Source organism: Schistocerca americana, chromosome 6, assembly GCF_021461395.2.
Source record: "Schistocerca americana isolate TAMUIC-IGC-003095 chromosome 6, iqSchAmer2.1, whole genome shotgun sequence".
Lineage (NCBI taxonomy): Eukaryota > Metazoa > Arthropoda > Insecta > Orthoptera > Acrididae > Schistocerca > Schistocerca americana.
In genome coordinates, this window is record NC_060124.1 from 377,575,212 (window position 1) to 377,589,681 (window position 14,470).

The 14,470-nt window shown below is 36.8% G+C and overlaps 1 protein-coding gene across 2 annotated transcripts in view; it reads right to left on the reverse strand.

Annotated features, from left to right (window-relative positions):
• Positions 1-14,470, reverse strand: part of LOC124619418 (glycerol-3-phosphate acyltransferase 3) — a 203,626-nt gene that overhangs the window by 27,269 nt on the left and 161,887 nt on the right. For both annotated transcript variants that reach the window (XM_047145787.1, XM_047145786.1), the window contains 3 exons: positions 7,468-7,740; positions 7,132-7,269; positions 5,579-5,713 (listed from right to left, as the gene is read on the reverse strand). In XM_047145787.1, coding sequence (XP_047001743.1) covers positions 5,579-5,713; positions 7,132-7,269; positions 7,468-7,740 — 546 coding nt within the window. The remainder of the gene's footprint in view (positions 1-5,578; positions 5,714-7,131; positions 7,270-7,467; positions 7,741-14,470) is intronic.

Consider the following 14,470-nt stretch of genomic DNA (forward strand, 5'->3'; position numbering starts at 1 on the left):
TGTCTCTGTGGAAAGTATGCCAACATCTATTGGTGACGTGTGGTTTGCAACACAGACACCCCCTGCTCTAGGTCGGTACTGAATGTTATGAGATGTTAAGACGACAGTTAAAGAACATGCTAAGATACGAAATGCTATACGGTATGCATGGTTAACAAGCCAGTTTTTCAGCCAGCACTTTGGTACAAAACTTAGCACCCCAGTTGATGACAGCATCCAACATATCTAGAGAAAAAAGGTTATTGCAGGTTAATAATAATCAGAGTCCTTTCTGATAACAATAAATATCATAAAAATACTAACATTTTATATTCCTCTAAAACTGCTCAGAATTGTTCTAATGAATATCAATGTTTTATTCTAAAGACAACTCTAGCAAAGTATTTTTATGCACTTAATTCAGAGGTCATGGAAGATAAGCATATCTATTTTCATTCAATGGTTATAGCTTTGATTTAATATATCAACTTCATTTTTTAAACATTGGGAGGTTAATCATTAAGGCAAACAGGAAAGGTGAAAATTAAAGCAAAAATTAAATGATCATCATCTCACTGAACTGACTTTCTTATGATTCTACTACCTACTGAAATCCCAATCGACTTACTTCACATCAAGTATCTCATTCCCAGCTCACATTCTTACGCCCAGAAAAATGCAAACTGATCAGAAAATACAAAGGTCCCATGAAGAAAGCCAAGTTCATTTCTCTATTTTTTGAGTTGTCACTAGTATATGAAAATATGGAAGGTATGAAATATTTCCTACTACAATAAATGACCAAAAATAATCTCTCTCATACTGAAAATCAGTGTTACAAAGAAGCTGTACAGGGGGAGAAAGAGCTTAGTCCATTTGAAATTGTGGGAAAAGCCAGGTATTTAAAGTAAATAATAATTTAGGTTACAGCCCAGACAAACAGATGTCTAATATTATTGTGATTCTGTGTGCTGTTGGCACATTAAGCTTCTGTGTACAGGTCTTTATATAATGTACTAGAGTTTCTGCAATTTTGTGAAAATACTGATATGGGTGTTGCCTGTAGTGAAAGTTTGGAAGGAGGTCATGAAATAATTAAGAAAAGAAAAGCATAGCTGTATGTCTCTGGTATATACATTTTAAAAAATCATTAACTTAATGTCTCATGAGATGTGAAACAACTGCTACTGTAAGTTACAACATTTTGACATGCCTGAAGATACAAAGCAAAGTATTTTGAAAAGAATTAAACTTAATGGAATCCGTAGATTTTCAGGTGCTTATTATGTGGTCTCACTCCTGTATTTCCAATACAACAATATAAGGCGTAGTAAAGACAAATGTGAGTTAGAGAACAAATAGGCGATAGAGTGAAAGAAGTTTTCAGTTGTTGTTAGGCATTTATTACAATGCAAGGCATATCAAAAGTAAGATTCAGTATTTAGCACCTGGTCTTCAAACTACCAGGAATGTTCCTATTGATACTAGGAGGCAAACACAGGAACAGGCCCTGGAAGCTATGTGATGCAACAGTTAATACCATTATAAGCAGCACATTTTCAAATTGGCTCATACAGCTGTAGAATCCAATGGATTACAGTGATTTGACAGTTTTCTTTTACCAGTAAGACTACAAGAAATGCCAGGATCTGCAATTTTTGATTTTTTTTGTGGTTCAGAAGCACAAGAATACTATGACAGTCTTCCTATTGCTTGAAGTTCTCAGGGTATGCAATCTTGTACTATTTTTTAAATATAGTTTGATTCTTATTTCCAGTAACAAAGGAGAAAGCGATGTTTATGCTACTTTGATCCATGGAATCAGTCCCTTCTTTCATTGAATAAGTTACTCTTACTTGGTTTCTTAACACGTAGCATCAAGTTTCAATAAATAAGCAATAATGTTGTTATACATTTACAGTTTTTAACATAGCAAAATAAGTACAAATGTTATAGATTTGTGAGATATTTAAATAGAAATATTAATTTTCCATAAAATTTACAAAACTGGAATTAGCTCATTCCTTTCCCAGACCCTTCATATTTAATGGTTCTCCATGTTATAAAGACACTAGGTTTTCTATTATTATTATTATTATTATTATTATTATTATTATTATTATTATTACTCTTTCCTTTCTCAGACATTATGTCTGGTTAAAAATGGAAAGTGACGGGGACCTTGATCAAGCGTGACTTCCTTTTAACTGTACGGTATATGTTACATTGCATTTAGGAACTTTTGGGTAATTGAACATATATCAATAATTACAGATTTCTGTAGTTGTATATATAAGTTTGGATGTAGCTGTATTGTGTTGATGTACTGGTGGATACTGTGTGGTATGACTCTTGTAGTTCATAGTATAATTTGTATAATGTCAACTTTATCCTGATGCCACAGGTTCTTGACTTCCTCAGCCAGTTGGAGGTATTTTTCAATTTTTTCTCCTGTTTTCTTCTGTATATTTGTTGTATTGGGTATGGATATTTCGATTAGTTGTGTTAATTTCTTCTTTTTATTGGTGAGTATGATGTCAGGTTTGTTATGTGGCGTTGTTTTATCTGTTATAATGGTTCTGTTCCAGTATAATTTGTATTCATCATTCTCCAGTACATTTTGTGGTGTATACTTGTATGTAGGAACGTGTTGTTTTAAAAGTTTAGGTTGTAAGGCAAGCTGTTGATGTATTATTTTTGCGACATTGTCATGTCTTCTGGGGTATTCTGTATTTGCTAGTATTGTACATCCGCTTGTGATGTGATCTACTGTTTCTATTTGTTGTTTACAAAGTCTGCATTTATCTGTTGTGGTATTGGGATCTTTAATAATATGCTTGCTGTAATACCTGGTGTTTATTGTTTGATCCTGTATTGCAAATCATGAATCCTTCTGTCTCACTGTATATATTGCCTTTTCTTAGCCATGTGTTGGATGCGTCTTGATCGATGTGTGGCTGTGTTAGATGATACGGGTGCTTGCCATGAAGTGTTTTCTTTTTCCTTTTTCTATTATTATTATTATTATTATTATTATTATTGTTATTATTATTATTATTGTTATTATTATTATTATTATTGTTATTATTATTATTATTATTATTATTATTATTATTATTTTGACCAACTAGGATCTCTCAATTCAGTTCCTCCTCTTTCTTTTTCTCCAGTCCTCCATCTTCTACCAATGTTACCTATTCCTTTCTTCTGTCCACATTGTTACCAATTTATTATTTCTTCTGCCTAGAAAACCATAGTATTTTAGTATCAAAAAACTTACTTTCTGTTATTTCTGATTCTTTGATGTTTTTCTATTTAGTTCTTTTCTCATTTTTGTAATCCATGCTATTATTTATTTCTTTTTCCAGAAATGCAGGACTATTTGTTTCATTAGCTTGTTCTCATTGAGTCCATGGAGGGCTCCAAAGGAGATTAATCTTTGCTTTACTATTACATCTGATATTTTCTCTATACTTTCATAGATCTCACTACTTCTAATTTTCCAATCAGCTGTAGTTTTTATTACCCCCATTTTTATCTAATAATCTGAGTATCTAGTGCCTCTATTGCTCCAGCTCACTTTTCATCATTAAGCATTTACATGCATATAAACATGTTGGTCTTACCACTTTGTTAGTGTTATAGTTTTGTTTTTCTAGACATGCATTTCTTATAAATTTGTATTGTCAAATCATGCATTTTTTTCATTTTATCAACTCTTACATCCATTGTAAATTTTTCTAGTCCATTCTGCTGTATAGTTCTTTAAGGTATTTAAATTTACTAAACTGCTCTATTTTACATATTTATTTTGACACATTTTTTTATATTTGTCATGAATTTTGTTTTTTCACCTTAAATTTTGGAACCAGATCTATTCGCTATTTTTTGCAGAAGATTTATTTCAATAAATTTTCTGTCACATTTTCTTAAAGTATTGCAGTAACACATCCAAATGCCAAGCAATTTACCTAAATACCACTTGTTTTCCTATCCAGGCTTATTAGATCAATTTTGTGATTTTGAGCTCCAAATTCCAGATCCTCACAGGCTTTTTTTCTAAAACAATGTTGAACAGTAAATGTGACAAACTGCACCATGTCTAAAAAAAAATAATATTAATATTATTTCAAATACCTGAGATACTTCTCCCATAAATTTAACTTTGGATATAAATTTTAGAGTTTCATAAATTACATTTGGTAATTTTGTTTTAACACCAAATTCTCTAATGATTTTATCTGTCATTTCTGTGTCTACTGAATCAAATGCTTCCTTGAAATCAAATAATTGCTGGTTAATATTCTGCAATGAATTATTGATTTTAGGTTAAAAATCTGTTTTGTGTAGGATCTCCCCTCTCCCCAATATTCTCCCAGTCATTTGTCTACAGTTTCTTTAAATGTTCAGGATAATTTTTGGCAATATTTTGTATGCACAAGACTAAGTTCCTGATAGCAATAAATTACCCCAGTTGCTGATAATGACAATATCTAGCAATTTTACTGAAATATACCATAATTAAGTGATAATTTAGAGACTCCAACTCCACTGTAATATTTTGTTCAAATTGTGATCCACCTAGAAATTTATGGAAGCTTCCACACCATATAAAGGAAAAAACAAAAAAAAAAGAGAAAACAGGCAACAGAAAAAGCTCTGAAGTATAATTACTTATGAAAGAATTCTTCAACAAATCATTTGTTAACATCTTACACACTCTTAACTACAGCTCATGTTTGCTTTTGACTGACTACATCAAACAGCATCTCAACTGAAACTGCACAACGAAGTCTCTGATAACAAGTCTGGGCTCAGCAATTTAGTAAAAATAAATAATTCAACCTGAAGCAGAATTAATCTCGTTGAGCTTGCAAACAGAGTAAAATACTTCTAGAATACTTAAAATTAATGGTATTACAAAATGGAAATATACTGCAAAAGATTAAATAGTGTCACAAGTGGAATAGATCACTGGTAATTCATGAATTCATGTTTGTGTACTGTATTTAACAAAGCTGGTCTAATCTGGTCCACACCGCATAAGAACTTCATTGAGCACAAACTAATTTAAGTCAAACTTTTGCATAACAACAGTGAGTACATGCAAAAGGCTGAGTATACTCCAGCAGACAGAAACCACACAATTTAAGAAATAGAATTGTGGGGGAATATAACAGCCCTACCACAAAAGAAAAAAATTCTATTAAATTATGGCAATATGTAACCCTTCCACAGCTACTGTTAGGACTTTGTTTATCCAAATGATCAGTTTTGTGAATTTGAACATCAAATGCTGCATGGAATATTAGAATGAATAATTAAAAATTATACAAAGCAGTTCAGTGTAACTGAACATCTTTCTTTGCATATTAATATTATGAAACCACACACATTAAAAGAAACTATCTCCCAAAATAGAGAAGCAAACAGCTTACTAAAATGCTGTACTTTTCTAATTTAAATGTTCTTATGCATAAATGTCAGTAAACAATAGAACTGAAATTACATGAAAATTTAGCCTTCTTACTACATGGGTGAAAGTAAGGAAAGTTATTTTCTTTATAATTTATTTTATTCACTGTTCCAAATGACTTACCCCTATGAAACAAATCATTACACGTAGAGGCAGCAGAAAGAAGTAGCGGACAAAGAATCCTGCCATCCAAATAACAGTAAGTCTCCAGCTGATGAATTCATAGTATTGATTTGTACGTGTCAAAAGATTCCAGGACTGAAACACAAGTACATCTTATGTCAATTAGAGTACAGGCTAATGAAATAATAATAGTACAAATCAAAACGAAGATGTGCAGGGCACAAACAGTGCTTTTTTTCATTATTCTGGTATAATACCTATGCACTTTAATTAATGACAAGAAGTATTTCAACTTCATGTTCTTCATGCAATTGTCTTCCACAATAGCACAAGAAACCTTTCTGTTGAGGCACACATAAATGATATGATTTAATTACATGACATGACATGTTAAAAATCAGATTACTGCAATGATAGGAATGCTACTATTTTCATCCTCTCCTGTTCCATTTGTCTGGTTTTCCTCCACTTTTTGACTGAATTACTATTAAACAAGTTTTTTGGCATACTGATACTGCATTCCACTTTTGTATCTGAAATAAAGATATTTTTCCATTACATAGTTCCCCTGATGACTGACTAATTCTCATCTCTTGGTCAGACACTCCATCGCAACAGCAGGCATCCTTTTCTCCATTCTCCAGCACCTCTCCCCCTTTAAATGTTTTTTTACAACTGTAATCCAGTGCTCATCACCATGCCTTGCCTGTATCCACACTTTCTTCTATACCAATACATATACTGCTCTACTCAACATGATCACATATTATTTTATGAATGATTTAGGTTATTCACAAGTGAAATCAACTATCTAATTAACTTATCTAATCGTGAGCAAGTCTAAATATCAACAACGGTAATTGATTTCACACACTTCAAAATTAGATGTTTGACAGCACTCACAAAGTAACTGAGAAAGAGCACAAAAACACTTCATAAGAATAACAGCTTGATTCAGTTCACTGAAAACTGTGACTATCATAACCCTGCATCAATCTGAGTACGGAAATGAACTTTGAACATAAAAATTTCAGTCACTTATGTAGTATGAAATTTTAGGTCCTATAGCACCACCCTCATTGAGCTGGCAGTTTTGAACCACAGTTCAATGTCTGTATACATTAATTCCACAGCAAACAAAACAATTTATATAATGAAATAATAATACAGTACAGGTATAGTTAATAAGCATACAAAATTTGTCTCTGAATATGGTTTAGATATTCATATGCCGTAGGGGTAAATATCTGTTTAAGGAAATGCTTTGGTTCATAGTACAGTATACATGCTTATGTAGATCCTAACATCAGTATGTAGAAAACTACTAATGCTGGGCAGTTGTCTTCAGCTTTAAACTTATATCTACACTCAACAGAACACATTATGCTGTGTGGCAAAAGATACTTACAGCAGCATTATAATACTTATCTAGTACTCTTTACAATTCCCCCTCCTCCCTCCCAATATCACCAATTCTCATTTGGACATCATCATTGCTACTAAGATAAAATATCTGACAAAAAAGTATAGTCATTAAGAGTTCAATAACACACCTTGAGTTCTTCTGCTTCAAATCTGTGTGTAACTTCATCTTCTATTATTGCTTCAACTCCAGCCTTGACATAGTCAAGGAGATCTGAAAGCTGAAATTCCCTCTTCAGCGTCTCAAATGATCTCCTTCGAATGAGATCCTGAAATTGTAATTGTTGCACTGTTAGTCCAATTCACAAGGTCTTACATCACTTATGTAATGCTGAAAAACTGTGGCACAAAGAAAAAGTTTATTTTTAAAAATTATTTATTTTCTTGTGGTAAAGACAGTAATTATTTTTTAATGTTGCACAGCAATCTGATTTGAAAAACAGTCAGTAAGATTTGTTTCTACTCACAGGAGGAGCAGTGGATGTCTCTTCCTGTTTGTTATTGCCTTTGTAGTTCTGTACAGGATCTGGCGCGAGGATGAGATCTTCTCTGCTAATCAAATTATTGCTTATCACCCCATTCATTTTCTTTTCTGGTGTTTTATTGCACACATTATTGCAGTTTTCTTTAACCTCTAAAACATCTTTTTGTTCTTTTTCTTCCTCCTCTTCTTCATCATCTGAGTTATCTCTGCTCACCTGGCGGTCTTTCTGTGCTATTTCTATATGTTGACGTCCATACTGTGAAAGAAAAGAACAAATTTATTTTCTAAAAAAGTAACAGTCAATTCATTAAAGTCTTTAATATCCAGTGACAAGGCTAATGGGGCAATTTTTTTGAGAGTGACAGCAAAAGGAAGTTTTATTTCTGACTAAGGGCTCATGACACGAAATAGCTTTTTAAACTGAAAAAAATCTGCACATATCAGATCTCTCAGAACATACTTTGAGTTATTAAGACTGTCATAAATCATCACCTAGGAGCTACTAACACAAGTTTTGATGTCTTCCGCACCTGCTGTTAGTCATGAATTTATGAAATATATGATAATCATTCAGTTACAAAAATTTATAGTAATACAGAAGTGTAGTAACATAATTTATTATCTTTTAACGTAAGCTGTAAATGTGATATATGTAGATTACTCATGTACTATTTTCTATAAGACTCTTGCATTACAGTTTCAGCTGGTTTATTTGCAGTAACAACAATGTGGCTATGACTTTCCTTCAAAAAACGTTGAAAATCCGTTAAAGGAATCTCTGCCGAAAAAGTCTTCACAAGCAAACAGTTTAATCAGGGATTGCGAGGGAGGGAGGGGGGAGGGGGGGAGGGATTGGATTGTTTTGGGGAAGGAGACCAGACAGCGAGGTCATCGGTCTCATCGGATTAGGGAAGGACGGGGAAGGAAGTCGGCCGTGCCCTTTGAAAGGAACCATCCCGGCATTTGCCTGGAGCGATTTAGGGAAATCACGAAAACCTAAATCAGGATGACCGGACGCGGGATTGAACCGTCGTCCTCCCGAATGCGAGTCCAATGGAGGGGGGGGGGGGGGGGGGCTCGACATGAGCACCGGGCGAGGTGATCACGTCTCAGACGCGAACTGTATCGTTACTAGAAGACACGACGTGGCCTCGTTGGTCATGGCCACGTAGCGAGTTGAAGGCCGTTCGTGCCCCAAGACACAGCTGCCCAGCGGTGCGGCTAATAGAAGATACTGAAGCGTCGAACTTCAATACTACGCGACAACGTAGCCGAGAAACAACTGTTAATCACAATCGGATCCACATACGTCTAATTACGGTAGCTGTCTTAGTTCATTACTATCTCGAGAATTAATATTTGGGCTGAACAGCTGATTTTCTCCTGAAATATTTAATCGGTAAATTAAAAGGGTATGAAGCCTTAATCCGAAGAGATTCTGGTCGTATGTGAAGTATGTTAGCAGCAAGAAACAGTCAACGCCTTCTCTGCGCGATAGCAATGGAGATACTATCGAAGACAGTGCTGCCAAAGCAGATTCACTGAAAACAGCCTTCTGAAATACCTTCAAAAAAGAAGACGAAGTAAATATCCTCGGAGTAGTGAAGCAACTCAAATCACTTAATAAAAGCAAGCCTTCTGATCAAGACTGTATACCAATTAGGTTCCTTTCGGAGTATGCTGATGCATTAGCTCCATACTTAACAATCATATGCAACCGTTCCCTCGACGAAATCTCCGTAGCCAAAGACTGGAAAGTTGCACAGGTCACACCAAAATTCAAGAAAGGTAGTAGGAGTAATCCACTTAATTACAACGTCTATATGCAGCAGGATTTTAGAACATATATTGTGTTCCAACATTATGAATTACCTCGAAGGAAACGGTCTAATGACACACAGTCAACATGGGTTTAGAAAACACCGTTCCTGTGAAACACAACTAGCTCTTTATTCACATGAAATGCTGAGTGCTATTGACAAGAGATTTCAGATCGATTCCGCATTCCTGGATTTGCGGAAGGCTTTTGACACTGTACCACAGAAGCGGCTCGTAGTAAAATTGCGCGCTTATGGAATATCGTCTCAGTTATTTGGATTTGCGACTTCCTGTCAGAGGGGTAATCGACGGAAAGTCATCGAGTAAAACAGAAGTAATTTCTGGCGTTCCCCAAGGTAGTGTTATAGGCCCTTTACTGTTCCTTATCTGTATAAACGATTTGGGAGACAATCTGAACAGCCGTCTTAGGTTGTTTGCAGATGACGCTGTCGTTTATCGATTAATAAAGTCATCAGAAGATCAAAACAAACTGCAAAACGATTTAGAAAAAATATCTGAATGGTGCGAAAAGTGGCAGTTGACCCTACTTAACGAAAAGTGTGAGGTCATCCACATGAGCGCTAAAAGGAACTCGTTAAACTTCGGTTACACGATAAAGTCTAATCTAAAAGCCGTAAATTCAACTAAATACCTAGGTATTACAATTACGAACAACTTAAATTGGAAAGAACACACAGAAAATGTTGTTGGGAAGGCTAACCAAAGGCTGCGTTTTATTGTCAGGACACTTAGAATATGTAACAGACCTACTAAGGAGACTGCCTACACTACGCTTGTCCATCTTCTTTTAGAATACTGCTGCGCAGTGTGGGATCCTTACCAGGTAGAACTGACGGAGTACATCGGAAAAGTTCAAGGAAAGGCAGCACGTTTTGCATTATCGCGAAATATGGGAGAGAGTGTCACAGAAATGATACAGGATTTGGGCTGGAAATCATTAAAAGAAAGGCGTTTTCGTTGCGACGGAATCTTCTCACGTAATTCCAATCACCAACTTTCTCCTCCGAATGCGAAAATATTTTGTTGACACCGACCTACATAGGGCGGAACGATCACCACGATAAAATAAGGGAAATCAGAGCTCGTACGGTACGTAGGTGTTCATTCTTTCCGCGCGCTATACGAGATTGGAATAATAGAGAATTGTGAAGGTGGTTCGGTGAGCCCTCTGCCAGGCACTTTAATGTGATTTGCACAGTATCGATTTAGATGTAGATATTTAGATCCAATTGTCGTTTTTCGCACCATACAGATATCTTGTCTACATCATTTTGCAATTATTTTTTTATCTTCTGAAGACTTTAATAGTGCGCAAATCATAGCATCATCTGTAAGCACTCTAAAAGGGCTGGTCAGATGGTATCCTAAATCCTTCATTTCCAGGGTGGTTTATTCATAACCTCCGCTGCTTGAGCCAGTGTAGAGAGAAAACTATTTACCTTGTGTGTACCCAACTTCATAGGAGTGCAAGATTTGTGTTGTTAGTATCGCAGTGTTTAGTGCCACGACTTGCCCTCTGTCTCCCGTACGGATACTAGCATCCGTGAGCGTCAGTACAGTTTCGGCGACGCACGGTTGAACCAAAAATCAGTGTGCATTGCAGTTGCAGACTTTAACATGGATCCGGACAAGGTAAGCAGAGCTTTACTCGTAAAGCTGTATTACGAAAACAACAGCAATAGTGCTACTCTTCGCGAGTACTGATGCGTCAAAGGAATACGGTGAGGTTCTCCTTCCGCAGGGGGTTTGAAGAGCATAATTCAGAAGTTGGAATTAACTGGCGATTTGCGGACTGCTCCTGGGAGAGGCCGAGGGCTAATTCTGCCATAAATTGTTGAAGTTACTGTGGCCATGGCTGAGAATGCTGGATATACCACCATTCGATATACCACCATTCGGAAAACGGCTGCGAATTGTTGTCCGGCGATCTCTAGTGCGGTTCCAGGCTGTCGTGGATGCAGATGGTCGTCACACTGAGCATCGCTTGGAATCCGAAACGTAAACATGGTACGCAATTAACCAAGGTTACCCTCCCACGTGGAAATTAAAATGTGTTTCTTTCCATGGCTTATTCTTTCCCTCTCTTCCGCATGTCCTTACAAGTGCTTCATTGTCCTACGATAACTTGTTTTTCGTGGCGGGCCTTTTCAAGTAGCCACAGTTTAATTATAACCACCCCGCAGATTAGGTACAGCAGAGGGCGTGTAACACTCCCTTGGACAACGCCATATATTCTTCCAATTTACTAGAACTCTTTCTGTCAATTACCACGAACAGTGACATTTCTGACAGTAAATTACGAATCCAGTCGCACAACTGGGACGATATTCCTCACACATAAAACTTTACTACAAGTGTGTCAAATAGAATTCTAGAACTATGGAATCAATTCGACATACCCTGTCAATAGCAATCATTACTTCGAGTGAAGGAAGAGATAGTTATGCTTCACAAGAAAGATATTTTCTGAATCCGTGTTCTACGTCAATAGATTTTTTTTCTTTGAGGTAATTCGTACTGTTGTAATTTATTGTTCCAAAATTACTAAAAATCGAATTCAGCGTTACTGGCCTGTAATTTAGTGGATTACTCCTATTTCCTTTCTTTAGTATTGGTGAGACCTGTACAACTTTCCAGCCTATAGGTATGGATCTTTCATCGAGCAAGCAGCTGTTTATAACTGCTAATTATGGAGCTATTATATTAGCATACTGTGAAATAAATCTAACTGGTACACAGTTTGGACGAGAGGGCTTGCCTTTATTACGAGAGTTTCGCTGCTTTGTTATCCTGAGGATATCTCCTTATAAGTTACTAATACTGGCAGCAGTTCTTGATTCGATTTTTGGAAAATTTACTTCGTGGTCTTTGGTCAAGAAATTTCGGTTAACCGTGTTTAATAACTCGGCTTTAGTTGTACTGGCGTCGGTAATGTTACCATTGCTATATGCAGTGAAGGTATTTAATGTGTCCTGCTTCCGGTGTGATTTACATACGATCAGAAGATCTCTGGATTTTCTACCAGATTTCGAGACAGGGTTTCGTTGTGGAAACTATTAAAAGCATCTCGCACTGAATTCCGGCTAAATTTCGAGGTTCAATAAAATATCGCCTGAGTTTTTGCGATCTTTTAAATTTGGCATGCTCTTTTTCGTTGCTTCTGCAGCAGTGTTGCTATCTGCTTTGTGTACTATTACGAATCAGTACCAAAATCTCAAGAGCTGTTTATACTATTTCCGGCCCCACCTGATTTATGCTTACACAGCTAATTTGGAAGAAGTGGATACTGTCTCTTCAGGAGACGTCAAGAGAATTTTTATATTAAATATAATTTGCGGTTATTTTTGGTGGATTTGGATTTATTCAGACTCGCTTTGGATGTTATGTTATTCAGACGCGCTACAATGACCTTGCAGTCACTAAAACCAATATCTGTCATGATGCTCTCTATTTGCTCATGATTATTGGATGCAAGAAGGGTAAGTAAGGGTACGCAACCATTTACACTTCGAGTTGAATGATGAAACAACTGTTCAAAACAATTTCCGTAGAAAGCATTTAGTATGACTTCGGACGTCGTTTTACGCATACCATCGATTTTAAACATGTATTTTCGCCAGGATATTGAGGGTAGATTTAAGTCAACACCAACTATCATTGTATGAGTGGGGTAGCGTTCGAAACGACACTCAAGTGTCCTTTGAACTGTTCAGTAAATCTGTGTCGGGGGTGGGGACGGGTCGGTAAAAGAAGCGAATTATTAATTTATTTAGGTTGCCAAGTATAACCTCTTTCCATACTAAATTATAGGAACTCTCCCCATAAATTTCACTACAAGACAAACTAATATTAACAGCAATAAACACTCTGACATCAATAGTATTTAACCTATCCTGTCCGAACTCCTTAGGTCCTTAATAAAAGCTTCGGCTGAACTTACCTCCGGCTTCAGCCAGCTGTAACGATATTAGCTTCAATGCTTTCTATTAGCGATTGGAGCTCCGGTTCTTTCCCAACACAGCTACGACGATTTACAACTACAACATCGGTTGTTGCAATATCTACCGTCGTCCTTTGTTTGCCCTGCACTCTTTGAGACTGAAAACCTTTATCTACTTTTCCCAAGACCCTCCAACCTAAAAAAACTACCCGTGCAGCCACCCCCTGTGTGTAATGGACTCACGATCTATCCAGCAGACCCCAAAAGCACACTAGCTGCATTCTACACGGACTCAGAACCGTCGTAGCCTCTGATTTAGCCCCTCTACTCGGCTCTGCACCAGAGTTCCTCAGTCGGAACAATCGACGATGCTACAGGTTGCGAGCTCTGCCTTCATCTCGCATGGAAGACTGGCTGTCTTTACCACGTCAATAGTCGCCAGAAACAGGAAGAATCTCTTCCGGTCCAAAGCGACACACATCCTTAGTATCGACAAGAGCCACCATCTGCAGCTGGCTGTACACTGAGATCTTCATGGCGTCCAGACGCACCCGCTCCGCATCTGGGACGACTCCTGTTTACGCTTGAGTACGAGGAGAGGCTAAATTGTTTCTTTCTCTTGGAGTAGTCTGTTTCCGTCTGATTAGTTCCCCGCTTGCGGTACCTATAGCGATGCTCAGTGTACAGCAGCTGTTACGGCTTTTCATACAACCGACAAATCACTTCTCTTTGTTAGTGCCTGTGTTTCTGGAACCGAAGGCTCGCCGTCCATGCGGATTCATTTTCTGTTCGCGAGCAGATTCTGCCAGTCATTTCTGCACCTTATACCTTTCACTGCTGACGCTGGAAAGAAAGTTATCTGCCTGCAACGATAAGAGAGATTAAGGCAATCGTTGATACGTGTTCACGTGAAACGTGTGTGTACATTGGCGTTATCCCGTAAAAAACATCCCTGGCAATACCTATTGGAAAAGACTTTAGTTAAAATAGTTTCAAGACGTTGTTGTAGAACTAAATGAAACATCATGCTATCCTATTTCCATTTGACCAGTTTCATCAAGTAATTTTACCACGAGGAAATGTTACATAGCATCCTGTAAATAACCTTTGCTGCTCAAAGGTTGCTCGCGGAAACGACCAGAAAATCTACACGCAAAAAGATAATGGGAGAGTGAGCACAATTTTAACCAACTACGATCACTTCATT